Here is a 23,484-nt window from a genome sequence, read left to right on the forward strand (position 1 = left end):
CATATATATGTGCCTTATTGCCCCCTGAGGGAGCCATCACCAATTGATAGATATTCATATCTATTTTTCTACTTTATTTATCTCCACTCAACTATTAAGGGGAAATTATCAACCCCATATATATTCAATTTATGTAGAATATGGAGCCGACCGGTGTTTTCGGACTGAGTTTACAATGTGTGACACCAATTTACTGACATTTATTGACCCTTATCAGCTGCTAAGCTGTGGAAACAACATTCAGTTTGGGATCGCCCAAAGGGCGGGACACCTGTCCATCATAAAAAGCGACCTATGGGAAGACAAGGATAAGCAACCAATCAGCACCAGTCTACCAGAAAATTAAATTCCCAATACTGTTCCTACTTCAACCACGATCCCTGAGGAAGCCAGTAGGGCGAAACGCGTTGGAGGTACACTGAAGACTTAATACACTCTCCACAATTGACATCATTACATCTGTGGACCCTATTACAACACCGCTTCATCAACGGGACTGAGCCGTCGCATGCGCATCATACCCCGGAAGTATTGAGGCATCCGTCCGGCAGCAGGACGCTGTGCATCCCCACAGAGACCAGCCAGACGGACACAGAAGCGAACCAGGTATACGGAGAACCTCTTTGCAGCATAGCTGTAGCCCTGCCATTTTCAAGGGTAAGTCCGATTACCAGTCCCTATCTTTGGCCTTTATCCGATGGACAAATCTGCCCAGATTTTCAATTAAGGACTATACAAATATTCAGCACTTTTATATGGACTGACATTGTTTAGCCATAAAAGCATTGGCATTGTGGGAGTTTTTCTCACAGGATTCTGCAATTGTGGACAATAATATCTGAGCAATTCTGATATCTACAAGCATCTTTGTATAACATACCAGTGTAACAGATTCTGGATACTTCTACTACTAATCTTGATTAGCGCTGGCTTACCTGAAGAGCGGAGTCTAACGATCTCCCCGGTGTTCACCAAGAACCGCCGCAAGGCGGGGTGGGCTTCGCTGCCAGGAGTCGCAGGTCGCGGTCCTCAGGTTCGCCCCAAGATGTAGTACAGCAGAGTGGAGCGGAGGTAGCGGAGTCAGACAAGCCGGTTCGGTACACAGGAATGGAGTCAGACAGAATCAGAAGGCAACTCGGAGTCAACAAGCCAGGTTCGGTACACGGGTCACAAGAACAGAAGAATGGTCAGCAAGCCGGGTCGGTACACAGGGATAGGAGAGCCAGGGAAGTCAAACAGGCAGAGATCAGCACACTGGAAGACACTGGAGACTGGAAGACACAGCAATCCACAAAGTACAGGAGCCAGGAACAGGTAAGTGTTGCTCTGACACTCAGCGAGTGTCAGAGTGAGGTTTTTATGCTGACGGGGATTCAAAATCCCCGCCTCTGGGTTGCGGTCATGTGACCGCCGAACCCGGAAGTGCGGCACCCGGACGAAGCGGCGGGGATCAGGTAAGTCCATTACAGTACCCCCTGCCATAAAGGTGGACTCCGAACACCTAATAGGGTTTCAAAGGAAATTTTTTATGAAAGGATTTAAGTAGACGGGGAGCATGCAGATCAATGGCTCTTACCCATGAGCGCTCCTCAGGGCCGTAACCCTTCCAATCCACTAAGAACTGTATAGCACCTTGAACTTTACGAGAATCTAGGATAGTTTTAATCTCGTATTCGACTTGATCCCGATCCACAACAGGAGGAGGAGTTCTGGATGAGGTGGAGAATCTGTTGGTTACCATCGGTTTTAACAAGGAGACATGAAAGACATTGGGTATGCGTAAAGAGGGAGGCAGACTAAATCTAAAGGCTATGGGATTAATAATCTCAGAAATAGCGAATGGGCCAATGAACTTGGGAGCAAATTTGTTACTGGGAACCTTTAAACGAATGTTCTGGGTGGATAGCCATACCCTGTCACCGACTGAAAAACTTGGGGTCATTCTCCTCCTTTTATCGTAGAATTTTTTGGAACGAGTGGTTGCTTTCTTTAAATTTATCTTGGTCTGTTCCCAAATAGCGGAGAAATTACGAAACAGAGAGTCCACTGCCGGAACTTCAGAAGATGAGATTTGAGATAAGGTTGGTGGTCTAGGATGGCAGCCATAAAGAACAAAAAAGGGGGAGTTAGAGATGGCCTCATGGAAATGGTTGTTATGGGCAAACTCGGCCCAAGGGAGAAGATCCACCCAGTTATCTTGGTTACTTGAGATAAATATTCTTAAAAACTTCTCTAATTCTTGGTTAGTTCTCTCAGTAGACCCATTGGACTGGGGATGATATGCGTAAGAGAAGTCAAGCTTAAATCCGAACTTATTGCAAAAAGACCGCCAAAATTTTGATATGAATTGTGATCCCCGATCGGACACAATATGTTGAGGACAGCCATGGAGGCGAAATATTTCTTTAATAAAAATATCGGCTAAGGAGGAGGAAGAAGGAAGGCCTTTAAGAGCAATAAAGTGAGCTGTTTTAGAGAAGCGATCCGTAACCACTAGCACCACAGTACAGAATTTGGAAGGAGGGAGGTCAGTGATAAAATCCATGGAGATCTGTGACCACGGGTAATCAGGAATGGGTAATGGGAGCAACCATCCATAAGGCTTCTTCCTAGAGGTTTTGTGTTGAGCACATTTGGAACAAGCAGAAACAAATCTCTTCACATCGTCCAGCAAAGAAGGCCACCAGTAACTTCGGGACAACAAGTCCTAGGTCTTGCGGATGCCGGCATGCCCAGAGAAGAGAGAGTGATGAGCCCAGTTAAGGAGCCGAGTGCGTAGACGTGGCAAGATGAATGTTTTGCCCGGAGGACAACCCTTGTTCAGGTGTGTAGTTGCCAATACTTGACAGGGATCTACAATGAATTTATTGTCTTCCAAGCCTTCCATGACGGCTGGATCAAAAGAGCGAGATAAGGCGTCTGCCTTCGTATTCTTGGATCCAGAGTGAAAAGTGATGTTGAAATCAAAGCGTGAGAAGAATAAGGACCACCTTGCTTGCCGAGGGTTTAGACATCGAGCCGTGCGTAAGTAGAGCAAATTCTTATGGTCGGTATATATGGTGATAGGAAATTGCACCCCTTCTAGGAGATGTCTCCATTCGGAGAGAGCCAGATTGATGGCCAGGAGCTCTTTGTCGCCAATCCCATAATTCCTCTCAGCAGGTAACAAGCGACGGGAAAAGAATCCGCAGGGATGAAGTTTTCCAGAAGGGCTTCGCTGTGACAGTACGGCTCCAGTGCCAACGGAAGAGGCATCTACCTCCAGGACAAATGGACGTGAACAATCCGGCTGTTGAAGAATGGGTGCAGATGAAAAAGAGACTTTAATAATATAAAGGCTTGGATAGCCTCAGTGGACCAAATACTAGCATCAGCAGATTTACGGGTCAGTGCCGTGATGGGAGCCACGAGGGAAGAGTATCCTTTGATAAATTGACGATATTAGTTGGAGAATCCTAGGAAGCGTTGGGTGGCCTTAAGACCCGAAGGTTGGGGCCAGTCAAGTATGGCTTTCAATTTTGTGGGATCCATCTGTAGACCGGTGCCAGAAATAATATATCCCAGGAAGGGAATTTGTTTTTGCTCAATCGTGCATTTTTCTAATTTGCAAAATAGATGATTTTCCCGGATACGAGAGAGGACCTCCAGTACATGACTGCGATAAGATACTATATCTTGAGAAAATATGAGAATGTCATCCAAGTAGATGACTACGGATTGATACAAGAGGTCTTGAAAAAGCTCATTCATAAAGCCTTGAAAGATGGCCAGGGCATTGCATAACCCGAAGGGCATGACCAGGTATTCAAAGTGGCCGTCTCGGGTGTTGAACGCCGTTTTCCATTCATCCCCCTCCTTAATGCGTATGAGGTTATATGCTCCTCTGAGATCAAGTTTAGAAAAGATGGTGGCACCCTTAATCCGGTCAAACAATTCGGAAATTAGTGGCAGAGGATACCGATTTTTAATGGTAATGGCATTCAGGCCTTTGTAATCAATGCAAGGGCGGAGGCCCCATCTTTCTTTTTTACGAAGAAGAAGCCAGCCCCAGCTGGGGAGGCAGACTTGCGGATGAAGCCCCTTTTTAGATTTTCTTGGACGTACTCCTCCATAGCCTTAGACTCTGGGAGGGAAAGGGAGTAAACACGGCCCCTGGGAATGGGTTTACCAGGTATCAGATCAATGCCACAATCCCAGATTCTGTGAGGAGGAAGTCTAGTGGCCTCTTGTTGACAAAAGACATCAGAAAAGGTTTGGTATGGTTCAGGCAAAAGAGTCACAGGAAATTCTTGGGAACATCTGGGACTATTCGGAGGAACCACTCTCTGAAGGCAGTGAGAGAAGCAGGACTGTCCCCAGGACAATATGTGACCTGATTTCCAGTCTAAGGTGGGGGAGTGGAGACGAAGCCATGGAAGTCCTAGGATGACTGGGTTGGTAGATTTCTGAATTACTAGAAAAGAAATCTTCTCCCGATGAAGCGCTCCTATCTGAAGCAGGAGGGGAATGGTGCGTACCAGAATGGACCCCTCAGGAATTCTTCCCCCATCAATGGCCATCAGAGAGATGGGTTGTTCCAAAGCTTGTGTGGGAATAGCGAATTGTTTAACTACTGCGGCAGAGATGACATTTCCTGCGGCTCCGGAATCAAGAAGAGCCGACTGCGGGAAAGTCTTTTGTCCTAACTGAAGGGAAATGGGAATAGACAGGCAATCATTACTACTGGGAACTGACTGACACTGAGAGAAGAGGCCCAACGATACAGCTCCTGAACTCATTAGGCCCTGTTGTTTCCTGAGCGTTTAGAACAAGAACTCAGAAGATGGCCACTCTCTCCACAATATAAACACAACTTGTTCCGAAATCTCCTCTCCCTTTTTTTCGGCTGACAGGTGGGTCCTCCCCAGTTGCATGGGCTCTTCTGGAGGAAGAACAAGGGTTTGGAAGTTGGGGGGCCAAGCAAATCATACTACGCCGAGACTGTTCCTTCTCGGAATTACGTTCCTTAAAACGCAAATCAACCTTGACCCAGAGAGAGATAATATCATCCAAAGACGTAGGGAGTTCCTGAGATACCAGCTCGTCTTTGATCCGGTCTGAAAGGCCCTGCCAGAACGTAGCTACTAGGGCCTCATCGTTCCAGCGAAGTTCAGAGGCTATAGTTCTGAAGTGGACCGCATACTGTCCCACAGACTGGTTTCCCTGGCGGAGATGTAATAAGCTGGAAGCGGCAATGGACACCCTTCCTGGCTCATCAAATATTTTCTTGAAAGTGGAAAAAAGATGCTGAAGTTATGTAGAATGGGGTCATCCCTCTCCCATAAAGGGGAAGCCCATGCTAAGGCTTGACCGGACAATAAAGAAATCACATAGGCCACTTTTGTTTTTTCGGAAGGGAAGTTCCCTGGTAATAGCTCGAATTGTATGGAGCATTAATTTAAAAATCCTCTGCAATACTTGGGGTCCCCATCGAACTTGGGTGGGTTAGGTAACCGTAACTGTGAGGAAGAAGCTGCTGCTACGGCCTGAGGTTCAGGGGCCACTGCCGGCCCAGGTGGTCCACCAGCCACTAAGGTGTTCTTGACAACATCCAACCGAGTAGATAGACTATTGAGGAATTTTAAAAGTTGCTCTTGGTTAGCTTCTTGCTTATCCATCCTTCCCACTAAATGCTCCAACAGATCCTTAGCTGCGGCATCCATGGTCAGAGCAAACTGTAACAGATTCTGGATACTTCTACTACTAATCTTGATTAGTGCTGGCTTACCTGAAGAGCGGAGTCTAACGATCTCCCCGGTGTTCACCAAGAACCGCCGCAAGGCGGGGTGGGCTTCGCTGCCAGGAGTCGCAGGTCGCGGTCCTCAGGTTTGCCCCAAGATGTAGTACAGCAGAGTGGAACGGAGGTGTCACTCACCGGAGTGTGAGTGCCTCCACTCTGGTACGTGGTTTTCCATCTTTCCCGCTCACACCTGTGTGGAACCGCGGCCGTCCGCCATCCTGTCGCACTGGGCATGCGCAGGTCCCTTTAACAACTACACCTGACCACTAATGTGATTGATGGATCAATCACCCCTCCCTACTTAAGGCAACTGCAGCCTTAGGTAGTTGCCTGATCTTGAAGTCTCACTCCCAGTGAACTTCTATAGGTATGTGCAGTTTCCAAACTGCTTCCAGCTCTACTCCTGTGTGCAGTTTCCAAACTGCTTCCAGCTCTACTCCTGTGTGCAGTTTCCAAACTGCTTCCAGCTCTACTCCTGTGTGCAGTTTCCAAACTGCTTCCAGCTCTACTCCTGTGTGCAGTTTCCAAACTGCTTCCAGCTCTACTCCTGTGTGCAGTTTCCAAACTGCTTCCAGCTCTACTCCTGTGTGCAGTTTCCAAACTGCTTCCAGCTCTATTCCTGTGTGCAGTTTCCAAACTGCTTCCAGCTCTACTCGTGTGTACAGTTTCCAAACTGCTTCCAGCTCTACTCGTGCTTCAGCTTCCACGCTGCTCCCTGCTCAACTCAGCGGCGGTTCCCATACCGCTACAACGCTTCACTTCTAAGCTGATTCCGGATCTACACAACTGGGTATGCTCTAATGACTATTGACTATTGCTCGCATACCAGTTGTATCCATTGTTGTTTGCTGCACAGGGTACAAGTACCCATATAGACTGTTACTGCATTGCTTCATTTAGGACAAGCTTTCACTCAAGCTACGATATCTCCTCACGCTACTACTTAGCGTTATTGTGCATATCTGCTGTGACCAGCTTCTCCTCCCTGCAAGGCATCTACTCCATACAGACTATTCATTGTGCCTTCCATCTCTGCCTCACAAGACATTGCTCTACTCGCGCTGTTTCCATACAGCCACAGTTTGCCTTTCAACTTCACTCTCCTGCACCTGGACAAGTCCTCATTCCTTCTCACAGCAGTGGTACAACTTGCTGCACGCAGACCACTGACTTCCCTGCTACCTACCCGCACCTGGACAAGTCCTCCTATCACAGCGGTGGTACAACTTGCTATACGCAGACCACTGACTCTCCTATTACCTACCTACACCTGGACCAGACTCCTCACCATAGCGGTGGTACAACTTGCTGAACGCAGACCACCGACTACCCTGCTTCCTACCTGCACCAGTACTATTCTTCCCATCACTGCAGTGGTACAACTTGCTGTACGCAGACCACTGACTCCTCCTCTACCTACCATCACCTATCCACATCCACTCCTCGTGTCTACATTATCTTCAGCCTCCAGTTTACTGCTCCAAGTCGCTGACTTTCCTCTAACCATAGCTGCAAGTCCCTGACTTCCTCAGACTATCTCTACTCTCCTGCTGTTGTGTCGCTCCAATCATTCACCTGCCTGCTTTGAGGTGCGTGCCATAACCCGCCTCTCTAGCAGAGTTCCATCTGGTGAAACTCGGGTAAGCAACTCCTAGTGCCCGTGACAGGAGGTAGCGGAGTCAGACAAGCCGGTTCGGTACACAGGAATGGAGTCAGGCAGAATCAGAAGGCAACTCAGAGTCAACAAGCCAGGTTCGGTACACGGGTCACAAGAACAGAAGAATGGTCAGCAAGCCGGGTCGGTACACAGGGATAGGAGAGCCAGGGAAGTCAAACAGGCAGAGATCAGCACACAGAAAGACACTGGAGACTGGAAGACACAGCAATCCATGAAGTACAGGAGCCAGGAACAGGTAAGTGTTGCTCTGACACTCAGCGAGTGTCAGAGTGAGGTTTTTATGCTGACGGGGATTCAAAATCCCCGCCTCTGGGTTGCGGTCATGTGACTGCCGAACCCGGAAGTGCGGCATCCGGACGGAGCGGCGGGGATCAGGTAAGTCCGTTACAACCAGTTGGTGTTCTGTTTATTATCTGTATGCTTTGTGAGCCAGGCTTATATTGTTGAACTGTTATTTGAGTTGCAACTCAATTTTTACAAATGTTTAAATAAATGTTCATTACTCATGCTATATGCGGTTAGCCACCTTTATCCCATAAGCGCCCAGGGAAATATTACCATTGGATGCCTGGAGATAAGACCAAAATATCCACCTCTTAAGTGTGGAATTATTTTTACCCAACTCCTGACAACAGTTGTCTAGCCATTTGTAGCATTTGTAAAGCTACAGTTAGTAAAGGTAGGGACCTTAACCATCTAGGAACCTCATCCATGTTACACCATTTGAAGCGAGTTCATGGCAAGCTGTTGGAAAAATCAGAAACATGTAAAAAAATAACAACAAGCAGTCCAGCATCAGCTAGGTCCCTTCTCTAAGCTAGAAACCGACACCTGCAATCTACACCCACAACACCGTCCTCATCAATATACTCATTAGCGATCGGAGTTAGTCCTGCATCCAAGTTGCTAAGGCTAGATGACGCCTCCACTATCCTGGATTTCTCAAAAGAGTTCTTGAGCTTTAGTCGCATTGCTGCTGCTGCTGCTGGGGGTGAATCTTCATCCCAGAAGCAGACCAAGAAGAAGACTACTAGTAGTTTATAACAATTGACTGTTAACCAATTTTTTCAAGAGGAAGCAAGTATAAAAGCTGTCACCCAGTTGCAAAGCGGATCATAGACACCCTGGCGACTATGCTAGTATTAGATGTGCTTCCAATATCCACTACTAATGCAGCTGGTTTTAGATAATTACTTGAGGTCTTGTGTCCCTGTTAACAAATTGCATCACGACACAATTTCAGTAGAAAAGCTACCAGAAGGTTCGTAAAAATGTAATTATTGGGCAACAAAATGCCATTTTACCCACTGTACACTTAACCACAGATATAGGGACAAGCGGAACAGGGCAAACTAATGATTATATGACTGTGACAGCCAAATGGTTTGGTGATTCGCCTTCCCCAGCAGGAACAGCAGCAGCATGTACCCAAGTACCTCACATTTTTCAAAAATAGGCTACTCTGTGTATCAGCGGCTTCACTAAGAGGCATACAGCTGACAACCTGTTACAACAACTAAGGGATGTCATTGCAACATGGCTAATCCTGCTTGGACTCTCCTGAGGATATGTGATTTCTGATAACACCAACAATATTGTTAGAGTATTACAGCGGGGGGAATTCCATCACATTTCTTGTTTTGCTCACACAATCAATTTGGTGTTACAGAACTTTTTAAAAAATGACAATGACATGCAGGAGATGCTGTCTGTGTCCCAAAAAATATAGGGTAATTTGTGGAATTCTGCATCAGCATGTAGGAGAATGCAGCAGCTGCAAGAAGACTTGAATTTGAGGGGGAATGTACTTTAGTCCAGCGAAGTAGTCACCTGTGAAGAGAGTGCAGACACGGTTAGCTTGAGTCAAGTGATTTCCTTAATTATACTTTTTGAGAAGCAGCTAGAAAAATTGAAGGATAAAATTAAACTACGTAAATCCGCTAACTATATTGTAGTTGTAGATCTAGCACTTAATTTGCTTCACCAGAATCCAAAAGCTATCAATATCTTGTAATGATGTCTCCTCTTTCAGTTTCTCTGGCAACTGCTTCTCGGATAAAACTTTCCCAAAACACCCAGTGGTGATGCAGATGAGTCAGCACAACATTTTAACATTTGCTCTGCTGTAAAAGAATTGCCCAAATATCGTCACAGCTCAGCCATAAAATGAACTACAAATTCCATGAGGATGGCCATTATCGGCATTTACATCAAAGTACACAGACTTCTATGATAGTGGATTCCAGCGGGGATGAATTAGTATTGTTTGAGGAAGATGTACACAATGATGAGGGTGAATATGATGACAATGTAGATTGTATATTGCAGGCACTGAAATCTAGCTAAGAGAAGGGAGCTACCTGATGCCGGTATGCCTGGTAATATTTTGGGTAGAATGGTATCTTGGCAATTTTATGTTTTTCTACAGTAAACTTTCACCTTTTTTAGAGAGGTTATTATTTCTTTAAAAAGGTACAAGCTTTTTATTTACATTTTTGTATACCTGACTTAACACCACTATGCACTTGAACATAGGCTTAGCACATGAGTTAGAGGGATTAGTATCATCATGACTGAGACTGGAGAGTGACACCAACAATGTCACCCCTCCTGTTTCTGTATGAGCTATGGCACAATACAATGTCACTGGAGATCTTGAAGAACACTGACAGTCCTATTATTACAATTTTTGTTTCAGCACTGAACCCTGCAACCTATCATGTTTCTGAGTGAGCTATGGTACAGCAAAATGTAACTGCAGATTTAGACCAAGCCTGCCAGCCCTATTATTTCTATTTCAGCAATGACTCTTAGCAATGGAGCACTCCTCTTTTTCTGTTACCAATATAACACTTCTGAATTTGCCTACAAATTCAGATGAAAAGCCTGCAAGGTCTATTATTTGTATTTCAGCACTGACAATTAGCAATGGAGCAATGGAGCTCTTGTCTTTGGGTGTATATAACACCCTACACTTTTTGGTGCAAATTCAGAAGAAAAGCCTGCAAGGACTAGTATTTGTATTTCAGCAATGATAATTAGCAGCACAGCTCTCCTTTTTGTGTTACCTATATAACACTGTAGAATAGTACTGCAGAATTACACCAACCCTGACAGCACTAGATTTCTTTATTTTTCTGCAATGAGAATTACCAACGGAGCTCTCCTTTTTGTGTGTTACCTATATAACACAGTAGAATTGGACTGCAGAATTACACCAACCCTGCCAGCAGCAATAGTATTTGTATTTTTCTGCAATGAGATTTAACACTGGAGCTATGGAGCTCTCCTGAATGTCACTAATTACTTTCTTTAACACTGCTACCACCCTCCTCTTTCAGTTCTCTAACTTTGCCTGCCCAACTGTTCTACACCCTATCCTACCCCTTCTGTATCCCTCTCTCAAATGACGCTAGATCACCATGGAGGGCGGTATTTATAGATTTCAAGACTCGTGAGATCCGAGATTTGAGATCCGGCGACGTCACAATGACGTTTTGGCTCGTTTTGGAATCTGAAAGAGCGTGATAGTACCGACTCAACTCGGTACTCAGATCCCCTATGATCAGGTGTGCTCAGTTTCCGAGGAACCTGTCTTTGTGCACTGTCTTGTGGGGCTATCTGATATCTCCTTGGAATGCTGAGACAGCGCTCCGAGGATTCTGTTAAGCTTGTTAGCCTTATGCATTGAAAAAAATAATTGACTGTGGCGCTAGGCACCCCCTAAGAGAGGGGAACCTGGGGCATGTGCCCCCTGTGCCCTCCGTTAGCCTGACTCTGACCATGGGGTAAATGTATCAATCAGTGATTATCTAAAACCAGTAGACTTGGCCTTTAATATAATTGCTATCTTAGGTACTAACAGCAAGTCACCATAAATCAGTAGTTTTAGCTACCGCTATGACTTACAGACAATTTCACTGTAATTTTGACTTGCCATGTAAGCAATACGGCCCATGCCCATCTGCTGTAATTATAAAAAGGCATTAAGATTTCCTTGATAGTTATATTTGTAACCATGGGCTAAACTGTCATTAATGTGGCTTAGGATCTGGCTGGCAAATTTTAGCCTGGGGGTTGAGACTCAGCTCAACAGCCTATTACGAACATTATAAGGAAGAAAAGTTAAGTTAGCCCAGTGACCCAGCTCAAGGTAGCTCACTATGGGACTGGCCTGGGTAGCAAATACCCCCCTGCCCCTCAGCCCAGCCAGCACCTGATGTGACTCACATCTTCAAAATACCAGTGCAGGGCTGCTAATGAACATTCATATGCCAATAACTATCCAGCTTTAAAGTAGTTGTAAACTATTGTTTATATCTCTTCAACAGTCACAGGTTTTAAATATTTGCCAGTGTACCTTTTTGTTCCTGGAAGTGTGTTTATTTTTCAATATCGACCAACAGTATACTACAATTAATAATATTATAAACTTCATAATCTATTGTCTATCTTCTAGGCTTTAACTCTGAAATGGTGACATTGATATTATCAATTGGAAGAAGTAAATCCATAAAGCATGTATCCTTAGGCAAAAACTTCAATTCAAAGATCAAGTGAGTAAATATCATTGCTAACAGCTGTAAATTAATTTTAGCTATGTTCTTGTAATAACAGGTGAGCTAAGTAAATGTATTTGCTTAAAAATATGAGGATATTTTCAGTATTGTGTATATAAGCAATTCATTATTTATAATATTAGCTTAATGCAGTACCATAACAAATGGTTTTGCAAAGAGACAAATCTGTTCTTCCTTCCCTCCTAGGCTGGGTTAGGAGCAATCTTCACAAAACACAACCATAACGGCCAGAGATTACCCTTTGTCTGTCTCTCAGCTCAAAGTTATGGCACTGACCATTAAAGAATTACAGCATCAGAAGGTGCACACAAACTCATGAATGACTGGAACTATCCGCCATTCAGCATTTTAGCTAAACTTGTGTTCCAGCTCACTGTCAAAAAGTATGGTACCACAGGAGGGATAAGTAATTTATTTGGGTGGCCACCAGAGAACTGGGGACTGATTTTCTTATTTGCATCAACAATAAACAATGGGGGTGTGGTGGGGGTGGGTCTGCATTAAAAAAAAAAACACCAGAGATTAGGGGAGTCTGTATTATAAAGTCATTGCCACTGAGGCTTTTTTTTATCTCCACTGTGCTGAGCCTATTTTGGCTCTTTTTGGCCTGGTCACATTCTAACATCAGTATCAGTAATATTTTTATGCAGCACTCACATAAAACGTAGTGTGTATACCTCCTGATGCGGCAAAGAAAATCTGCCTAAAATGGACATAAAAGTGTATTTTTTTATTTCAATTGCACTCAAGTGTACTGTAAGCAAATATGTGTGTATATTGCTAAATTTTAATAAATTTAAATAAATAATAAGTAAATGATCATGATTCTACACAAAGGCTTTCATAATAAAAATCGAACTTGAAAATTATTTTTTTTTGCTAGTTTGAACTCTTTAATGAAATGCATAAAATGTATAGGAATTATATGGGTAGTCTAATATTAAAATTAGAAAACCTGCTGCATAAAATGAGTAGCCCTGAATTTATTGAAGTAAGGATGGGGGAATTATAACCTGCCATCTCTGGACAGCTACACATTTTCTGTAGTGCAGAGTGTTATTATCTGGCGATCACCAGGCAATAACTACTAGGGGGTCACAACGGTGACTATCCTCTATCAAATGAGATGCCCCCATAATTTAATTGAGCAATCTGGACTCCTTTATGTTTTCTGTAGCGTCGAATGTTATTTTATGTCTTGTCTGTCTGACAATAACTTTTTAAGTTGCCACATAATTTCTTCTGCAGTGTAGAGGTTATTGCCTGGTGATCACACATGGTCACCAAACAATAACTTATTAGGAGCCACATAGTTTGAAAGAGGAGAATTCGACTGCCATAACTTCCCTTTCTGTCCAGGAGAGGTTAAATCACAACACGGTTTCGATTGAAAGTTTAGGAATGCTTAGAAGTAAATTTTGTATAATATCTGTGGGTTGGGGTGTAAGTGGATCCTCATATGTTATATAATTTGAAGTATTATGTAGTTAACACATTAGTTATTTATAAGAGGTTGGAGATTTTAACCTTTGGTCATGAATATGATTCAGAGCCTTGTGAATTAGTATTATAGACAGAGAGTAAAGTTGATCTTTAAGGATCTTAAATGCTTTTCTGAAACCAGCGCATTCCGGATAGGGCCATGACATGTGTTCCCTGCTGTCTGGATCTACTTCTTGAAATTTCGTTAATGACACACATCATGTTTGGATAGATTATTTTAGTCCCTAAATCTGCCTGGCAGGTCTGACTCCTGCCTGATCAGATTAGCACTTGAAACAATATCCCATTGTAAAATGGGATTTATGACCATTACACATAGGTATTGCATTGAACAATTGAATTGCAAAGTAAAGTGAAAGGAGGTTTCACCAAGATTTTCACCTAACACACATAGGCAAACCGAGGGGGGGTTTTCTACTGCTTGGAACCCCCCACCCCCTTCCCCTCCCAAGCCTGGAGCACTGTATAATTGAGGTGGCTGGACTCTGCTCCCGCTTCACACTGCTCTGCTTGAAAAGGGAGAGCTGCGTGCCCCTAACAGTAGTGCACGCAGCATTGCCCATGTATATTATGGGGATAGGAAGAGTTGGGAGAGCAGCCTAGCGCTGTCTAAAATTATAGCCTCGCCCCCACGCATGCTGGTCACGCCCACTGGCGGCGTGGAAACCCCCCTCTACAAACCCTGTGTTTGCCCCTGACACAGCAATCTGAAAAATTGCTGAAAAGTTAATGATGGCTACGATAGAAAGTGGCAGAACACACAGTGCATCACAGCTTGCTGCATTGCTACAGACCGGTGACAGTGAACATGCTGACCCCTGTTCTTTTTCGAAAGCGCCTACAATTAGCACGTGAGCGCCAGAATTGGACCATGGAGCAATGGCATAAGGTGGCCTGGTCTGATTAATAATGTTTCTGCAGGATAGCGAGCAGAACATTGTTATTAGACACTGGGTCCCAACCTCAAAACAGTCAGATACCAGATTAGAGTGGTCTGATCTGTAATTCACAGTAATTACAGCAGACAAGTAAGCATCAAAAGCAGGATCTTGAAGCTGTGATATTTATTAGCTCAAGAAATCCTTATAAGGACAGTTACACACAAGTTTGAGGTACTAGTGGTCATCCAGAAATACAGATGGAATAATATATAATAGGGTCAAACAGGGCTCTTTTTATACAGTTTCTGACACACATGTTGACAGGGGGTAACTCAGTCCCCTGATCCTAGTTAGTACCACAATGTCTGAGATATCACATCCGATGTTTACCCTCAGGATGTAATATTCTCTAGACTTGGAGATAACACAATTTAAATTTATAAAACATTACATCAATCTGGGATTTCTTGCTGTTCTATTATTCAGACAGTTTCTAAGACACAGGATGAAAAACTACACAGGATAGAAAGTTAACCACTCCCTGCTGTACATTCAGACTAAAAACATTTGTTGGTCTCACTCAAAGATGGAAAGAATCAATTTGCACGAGGATTCCTTTCTTAATTTCTTATAAATGCAAGCTTCTACCAACTTGGCATATTTTCTCATACATCGATACATAAACATATGAAAATAAATATATTTACACTCCCAGCGCCATAGCATCCATGCATGAAATATTTACATTTAAATTAATAAATATACTCTTTAATACATATTAAATCTCTTATCATCATCTTTATCATCATCATCATCATCATCATCATCAACATTTATTTATATAGCTCCAGCAAATTCCGTAACGCTTCACAATTGGGAACAAACATTGATAAGACAATACTGGGTAATACATACAGACAGAGCTTACAATCTATAGGACAATGGGAGTTAAAAACACAAGGGCATGTGCTACATCATATTGCACAATGGACCAGCTAGAATGCAATGGTAAAAGTATTGAGTGGGCTGTGTGTGTTGCAATGTTGGTCAGAGGGTTGTTGTCTTGTGTTAGCAGTGTAGAGGATGGTAATAGGGTAATCTCGGGAAATTAAGATGGTGGTTGAGGAATATCATAACCTTGTCTGAAGAGGTGGGTTTTCAGTGAACGCTTGAAGGTTTGAAGACTAGAGGAAAGTCTTATTGTGTGTAGGAGGGAATTTCACAAAGTGTGTGCAGGCCGGAAAAAATCCTGTAACCGAGAATGGGAGGATATGATGAGAGTGGAAGAGAGAGACGTAGATCTTGTGCAGAACGGAGGTATCGAGTAGGGAGATATTTCTAGACAAGTGAGGAAATGTATGTCTGTGCAATTTTGTTGATGGCCTTATATGTTAGTAGAAGAATTTTATATTGGATTCGTTGAAATACAGGCAGCCAATGTAGAGACTGACAGAGTGGCTCAGCAGAGGAATAACGGTTTGTAAGTAAAATCAATCTAGCCACTGTGTGCAAAATAGATTGTAGGGGTTCAAGACCAGTAAGGAGGGAATTGCAATAGTCGATGCAGGAGATGAGTGCATGGATTAATGTTTTTGAAGTGTCTTGTGTCAGATATGTGCGTATTCTGGAAATGTTCTTTAGGTGTATGTAACATGATTTAGATATAGAGTTGATGTGGGGAATAAATGACAGTTGTGAATCAAGGATTACACCTAGGCAACGAGCTTGCGAGGTGGGATTTATGGTCATGTTATCAACAGAAATAGAAATGTCAGGCAGGAAGCTTCTGTTTTTGGGTGGGAATATTATTAATTCAGTTTTTGAAAGATTGAGTTTGAGTTAACGAGAAGACATCCAAGATGAAATAGCAGAAAGACAGTCAGTAACGCGAGACAACACAGATGGTGAAAGATCAGGAGAGGATAGATAAATTTGTGTATCATCTGCATAGAGATGATACTGAAATCCAAAGGAGCTTATTAGTTTTCCAAGAGAAGTGGTGTAAATATAGAATAGCAGAGGACCTAGGACTGAGCCTTGTGGTATTCCAACTGATAAAGGAAGCGGAGCAGAGGTGGATCCAGAGAAATTAACAATGAAAGAGCGATTAGATAGGTAGGATGAGAACCAGGATAGGACAGTGCCTTAAAGACCTAGGGATTGTAGCATTTGTATGAGGAGAGAGTGGTCAACAGTGTCAAATGCAGCAGAGAGATGCAGGAGAATTAGAAGAGAGTAATGGTTATTATTTTTTGCTGTGATCAAATCATTGACAACCTTGGTCAGCGCAGTCTTTGTGGAGTGTTGAGAGCGAAAGCCTGACTGAAGAGGATCCAATTGGTTGTTTGCTGTAAGAAAGTGTGTGAGGCGAGTGTAGGCAATTCTCTTGAGAAGCTTGGAGGGGCATGGGAGCTGGGAGATGGGGCGGTAATTTACGAGAGAGTTAGGGTCAGAATTCTGTTTTTTTAAAATGGGAGTAATCACTGCATGCTTGAATAGTGATGGAAAATTAACAGTAGAAAGAGATAGATTACAGATTTTAGAGAGATTTTAAGAGAGAGTGTCAGAGGGTGCTACAAAGGAATTGCTTGTCAAGGGAGATTATATAATTTCTAGTCTGATCTTATCAATTTTGTCCTTGAAATAGGAAGCAAGATCCTGTGCACTGATGTTAGTTGGAGGATTTGGGGCCGGAGGATTCAGAACAGGTTTAAATGTGTTAAAGAGGCGTTTGGGGTTAGAAGCCTGAGCATAGATGAGAGATTGGAAGTATGCTTGTTTAGCAGTGTCCAGAGCATTTCTATAGGAGTGGTAGATATCAGTATATGTGATGAAATCATTAGAGGTACAAGATTTATGCCAGTGATGTTCTGCTTTACGAGAAAGTTTTTGTAGAGTTCGTGTTACTGTGGTGTGCCACGGTTGGCAACGAATTTTAAGTGAAGTATGTAGTGTCGCTGGAGCCACTTGATCCAGGGCAGTTGCTAGGGTTTGATGAAAATGGGGTACTACCCGATCAGGGGAGGAGAATGTAGAAATTGGGGAGAGAAGGTGTTGGAGAGAGGTGGAAAACTGTTGAAAATCAATAGAGTTGAAATTCCTGCGGTTGTGAGGAGGCTTAGAAGAGTTTGACACTAGGGAGAGTAAAGAATTGGGGGTGAGCGAGTAGCTAATGAGGTGATGATCCGAGAGGGGGAAAGGAGTGTTAAGGAATTGAAAAACTGAGCATGTCTAGAGAAAACAAGATCAAGACAGTGGCCATCCTGATGAGTAGCAGATTCAATTCACTGGGAGAAGTCAAGTGAGGAGGTTAGAGAGAGTAGTTTGGAAGCAGCATTGGAACGTGGATTAGAAATAGGGATGTTGAAATCACCCATGATGATAGTGGGGATATCAGTAGATAAGAAGTGAGGGAGCCATTCAGAGAAGTGTTCAAGAAAATGTTGGTGTGGACAAGGGGAGCGATAGATTACATCAACACGCATAGAGAATGGGTTAAAAATCCTAACAGCATGTACTTCATAAGATGTGAACGTGAGTGATGGGACACTTGGTAGAACTGTGAATGTGCACTGTGGGGAGAGAAGTAGTCCAACCCCCCCTCCTTGTCTGCTTCCAGGTCTGGGGGTGTGGGTGAAATAGAGACCATCATGTGAAAGGGCTGCAGGTGAGGCAGTGTCTGATTGCGTGAGCCATGTTTCTGTTATTGCTAGAAGGTTGAGGTTGTTTGAGAGGAAGAGATCATGAATGGAGGTAAGTTTGTTACAAACAGAACGTGCATTCCAAAGGGCACATTTAAAGGACTTTGGAAGAAAGGGGAGACAGGTGATGCGTTTAAGGTTTGCTGGATTTCTGTAGTGTTCAGATATATACGTGTGGGAGAATTGAGGGGGACCTGGATTAGGTGATATATCCCCAGCTAATAGAAGCAGGGAGGAAGAAAGGTAGGAAAGATGATTGTAAGATGTGTGTTTTTTTTAGTTTCTGGCGGCAGGGTGAGGCTGTTAAAGTTATTGAATTTAAATAGGAAAACAATTCATGAGTGTTCACTAGAGGTGAGTGAAGTAATGAAGGGGCAATGTGGACAGTGGTGTGTGTTGCAGGATGGGTGAGGGATGATATAGTCCTAAAGATAATGCCATAAAAAGTAGGGATGTGCACCGGCGACTTTTGAGGCCTCGTGTTTTGTGTTTTGGATCCGGATTTTCGTTATTTTTGAGGTTCGGATTTGTCTCGCAAAACACTTGACGAAAGGTCTCGGTTCGGATTTAAGGTTTTGGATTCGGATTTTTTTTGAAAAAAACATAAAAAGTTTAAAAATCAAGTTTTTGGGCTTATTTTCACTCCTAGGCTATTATTAACCTCAATAACATTCAATAACAAGCATTTCCACTAATTTACAGTGTATTCTGAACACCTCACAATATAGTTATTAGTCCAAAACGTTGCAACAAGGTATCTTTCTGGACTGCGTAGAGGAGTGGGTCACCACAATATATATTAAAAACCCTGAACTTTTATGATTCGCACCAATAAATGTACCTGGACTGCGTAGAGGAGTGGGTCACCACAATATCTTAAAAACCCCGAACTTTTATGAATCGCACCAATAAATGTACCTGGACTGCGTAGAGGAGTGGGTCACCACAATATATATAATAAGAAAACCATCAACTTGTTTGATTCGCACCAATAAATGTACCTGGACTGCGTAGAGGAGTGGGTCACCACAATATCTTAAAAACCCCGAACTTTTATGAATCGCACCAATAAATGTACCTTGACTGCGTAGAGGAGTGGGTCACCACAATATCTTAAAAACCCTGAACTTTTATGAATCGCACCAATAAATGTACCTGGACTGCGTAGAGGAGTGGGTCACCACAATATCTTAAAAACCCTGAACTTTTATGAATCGCACCAATAAATGTACCTGGACTGCGTAGAGGAGTGGGTCACCACAATATCTTAAAAACCCTGAACTTTTATGAATCGCACCAATAATTGTACCTGGACTGCGTAGAGGAGTGGGTCACCACAATATCTTAAAAACCCTGAACTTTTATGAATCGCACCAATAAATGTACCTGGACTGCGTAGAGGAGTGGGTCACCACAATATCTTAAAAACCCTGAACTTTTATGAATCGCACCAATAAATGTACCTGGACTGCGTAGAGGAGTGGGTCACCACAATATATATTAAAAACCCTGAACTTTTATGATTCGCACCAATAAATGTACCTGGACTGCGTAGAGGAGTGGGCACTGGGCACCACAATAAAATATATAAAAAACCTTCAACAGATCTGCATTACACTACACATACGGCTGCTCCTCCATCCTCTCCATCATATACATGTTGGAGTTTTAGCGTGTGACAACCTCTTGTTTTTGATAATGTCAGTGCATTTTGAATATTTTTCAATTTGCCCCACACCACTGAATGTACTTTATCTATGATACGCAATACGCATCTATCTATCTTGACTGCGTAGTGTGGTGGCCCCGGCACAATTTGGTACCGAGGCCACAATATAATTAAAAAACCCTCCACGTGTCAGAATTCCACCAAACAAGTATCTGGACTGCATAGTGGGGTGGCCCCGGTACCCAATTTGATACCGGGGCCACAATACCTCCTCCAAACATGCTACAGACAATTCGTCATTGAGATCCCAGACAGACAGGGTCAAAGTGTTATTGTTTGACTTTGTAAACGCAAAAAACTGTCCCTGTTGCACATAGTCGTGCAATGAAGACTGACTTTTTCATTTAAAGGCACGATCTTTCAAGTGTAGTGTTTGTAAGTCTAAGTCATATTATACTTTTGGTAAAATTGGTTTATTTTGTTCCTCTTTATGGTAATTAGTAATAGAATTAAAGTATGAAATAGAATTAAAGTATGAAATAGAATTAAAGTATGAAATAGAATTAAAGTATGAAATAGAATTAAAGTATGAAATAGAGTGGTATATAGAGTTGTAGTGTGGTATAGATAGAGTGGTCCACACAATATAATAATAATAAAACCCTCCACGTGTCAGAATTCCACCAAACAAGTATCTGGACTGCATAGTGGGGTGGCCCCGGTACCCAATTTGATACCGGGGCCACAATACCTCCTCCAAACATGCTACAGACAATTCGTCATTGAGATCCCAGACAGACAGGGTCAAAGTGTTATTGTTTGACTTTGTAAACGCAAAAAACTGTCCCTGTTGCACATAGTCGTGCAATGAAGACTGACTTTTTCATTTAAAGGCACGATCTTTCAAGTGTAGTGTTTGTAAGTCTAAGTCATATTATACTTTTGGTAAAATTGGTTTATTTTGTTCCTCTTTATGGTAATTAGTAATAGAATTAAAGTATGAAATAGAATTAAAGTATGAAATAGAATTAAAGTATGAAATAGAATTAAAGTATGAAATAGAGTGGTATATAGAGTTGTAGTGTGGTATAGATAGAGTGGTCCACACAATATAATAATAATAAAACCCTCAACTGGTTTGAATTCCACCAAACAAGTATCTGGACTGCGTAGTGTGGTGGCCCCGGTACACAATTTGGTACCGAGGCCACAATATAATTAAAAAATTGGGCATCAACTGTCACCGTTGTTTAATATCTGATACACCTAAATATGGACTGCACAGTGGAGTGGCCCCGGTAGTAAATTTGGTGCCGGGGCCACAATACCTCCTCCAACTTCCAAGTGTAGTGTTTATAAAGACAGACAGCGTCGAAGTGTTATTAGTTGGCTTTCTTAACCCTAAAATTGTCCCTGTTGCAAATATTCGTGCAATGGACAGTTACTTTTTTATTGAAAGACTCAAGCTTTCAAGTGTAGTGTTTATAAAATATAAACAACAATACAGTAGTTTTAGAGCACGTCAATACCTCTTGTTTTAAATTATGACACGGCATTTTACTTTTGGTTTAATTTCTTGAATTTTTTAAAATTTGGTTTTACTTTTTGAACATGGCAAACGACTGTTGATTGGTCATATAATGCCAAAAAAAAGTTCCAAGATGGAATTGTCCTTGGGCCCTCACACCCACCCTTATGTTGTTGAAATAGGACATGCACACTTTAACAAACCAATCATTTCAGCGACAGGGCCTACCAAACAACTTTGGCTGAAATGATTGGTTTGTTTGGGCCCCCACACCAAAAAAGCTATTCATCTCTCCCTGTACAGACTAAACAGGCTCTACTGAGGCAAGATGTCGTCCTCATCCTCAACCTCTGATTCCTCTCCCCCTACAGTGTGTACTTCCTCCTCATCACACATTATCAATTCGTCCCCGCTGGACTCCACAACCACAGGTCCCTCTGTAGTATCTGGAGGGCAGTGCTGTACTTCATTGAGGAATTGATTATTCATTTTTATAAACATCATTTTTTCAATGTTGTGAGGAAGCAACCTCCTTCGCCGCTCACTGACCAGGTTCCCCGCTGCACTAAAAACTCTTTCCGAGTACACACTGGAGGGGGGACAACTCAGGTAAAATAGAGCCAGTTTGTACAGGGGCTTCCAAACTGCCTTTTTTTCCTGCCAGTAACAATATGGACTGTCTGACATGTCTACTTGGATGGTGTCAGCAAAGTAATCATCCACAATTTTTTCTATTGTGACAGCATCCAATGCAGCGAGAGTAGACATGTCTGCAATGGTTGGCAGGTCCTTCAGTCCGGACCAGATGTTATCAGCATCCCCGCCAGTGCCTCTTTTGGGAAAACTGAGCTTTTTCCTCGCAGCCATAGATGTGGAAGAAAATGAGGGTGGAGCTGTTGGCATGTCACGGTCCTCTTCAGAGGACAATCTCCTGACCAGCAGGTCTTTGCACCGCTGTAGACTTGTGTCCGCCGGAAACAGAGACACAACATACGCTTTAAACCGAGGATCGAGCACGGTGGCCAGAATGTATTCCTCTGACTTTAAAAGAGTGACCACCCTCGGATCCTGGCAAAGCGTACGAAGGGCTACATCCACAAGAGCTACATGCTTGGTGTAATCGCAATGGCTTACCAGCTCCTCCCTCACTTTCTCCAGCTGCTTCTGCAACAGCCTGATCAGGGGAATGACCTGACTCAAGCTGGCAGTGTCGGAACTGACTTCTCGTGTGGCAAGTTCAAATGGCTGCAGAACCTTGCACAACACGGAAATCAGTCTCCACTGCGCTTGACTGAGGCGCATCCCCACTCCTTTGCCTATGTCGTAGGTGGCTGTGTAGGCCTGAATGGCCTTTTGCTGCTCCTCCATCCTCTGCAGCATATAGAGGGTGGAGTTCCAGCGCGTCACAACCTCTTGTTTGAGGTGATGGCAGGGCAGGTTCATGCTTTTTTGATGTGCCTCTAGTCTGCGGTAGGCACTGGCTGAATGCCGAAAGTGTCCAGCAATTTTGCGCGCCACCGCAAGCATCTCCTGCACACCCCTGTCACTCTTGAGGTAATGCTGCACCACCAAATTAATGGTGTGGGCAAAACATGGGACGTGCTGGAAATTGCCCATATTTAATGCCCGCACAATGTTACTGGCATTGTCTGACACCACAAATCCCCATGAGAGTCTAAGTGGGGTAAGCCACTGGGAGATAATTTCCCTCATTTTCTCTAATATGTTGTCAGCGTTGTGCCTCTTATTAAAGCCTGTAATGCACAATGTTGCCTGCCTTTGCATGAGCAGCCATTTTGTAGATGCTGCTACTGATGCAGCTGTTGCTGTTACTGCGGAAGGGGATGCATCTACCCAGTGGGCTGTCACAGTCATATAGTCCTTCGTTTGCCCAGAACCACTTGTCCACATGTCCGTGGTTAAGTGGACAGTGGGTACAACCGCATTTTTAAGAGCACTGAGGACACTTGATCGTACTTCTCTGTACATTTTTGGTATCGCCTGCCTAGTGAAGTGGAATCTCGAGGGGATTTGGTACCGGGGACACAATACCTCCATCAACCCTCTAAATCCCACTCCACTGATGGCGGACACCGGGCGCACGTCTAACACCAACATTGCAGTTACAGCCGCAGTTATACGCTTTGCAATAGGGTGACTACTAT

The 23,484-nt window shown here is 43.3% G+C and overlaps 1 protein-coding gene across 1 annotated transcript in view; it reads left to right on the forward strand.

The window, feature by feature from the left end:
• The window catches only part of CARMIL2 (capping protein regulator and myosin 1 linker 2), a 1,059,949-nt gene that overhangs the window by 354,388 nt on the left and 682,077 nt on the right, over positions 1–23,484 (forward strand). The window contains exon 19 of the mRNA XM_075188807.1: positions 11,917–12,013. Coding sequence (XP_075044908.1) covers positions 11,917–12,013 — 97 coding nt within the window. The remainder of the gene's footprint in view (positions 1–11,916; positions 12,014–23,484) is intronic.

Source organism: Mixophyes fleayi, chromosome 10 (assembly GCF_038048845.1).
Source record: "Mixophyes fleayi isolate aMixFle1 chromosome 10, aMixFle1.hap1, whole genome shotgun sequence".
Classification (NCBI taxonomy): Eukaryota; Metazoa; Chordata; class Amphibia; order Anura; family Limnodynastidae; genus Mixophyes; species Mixophyes fleayi.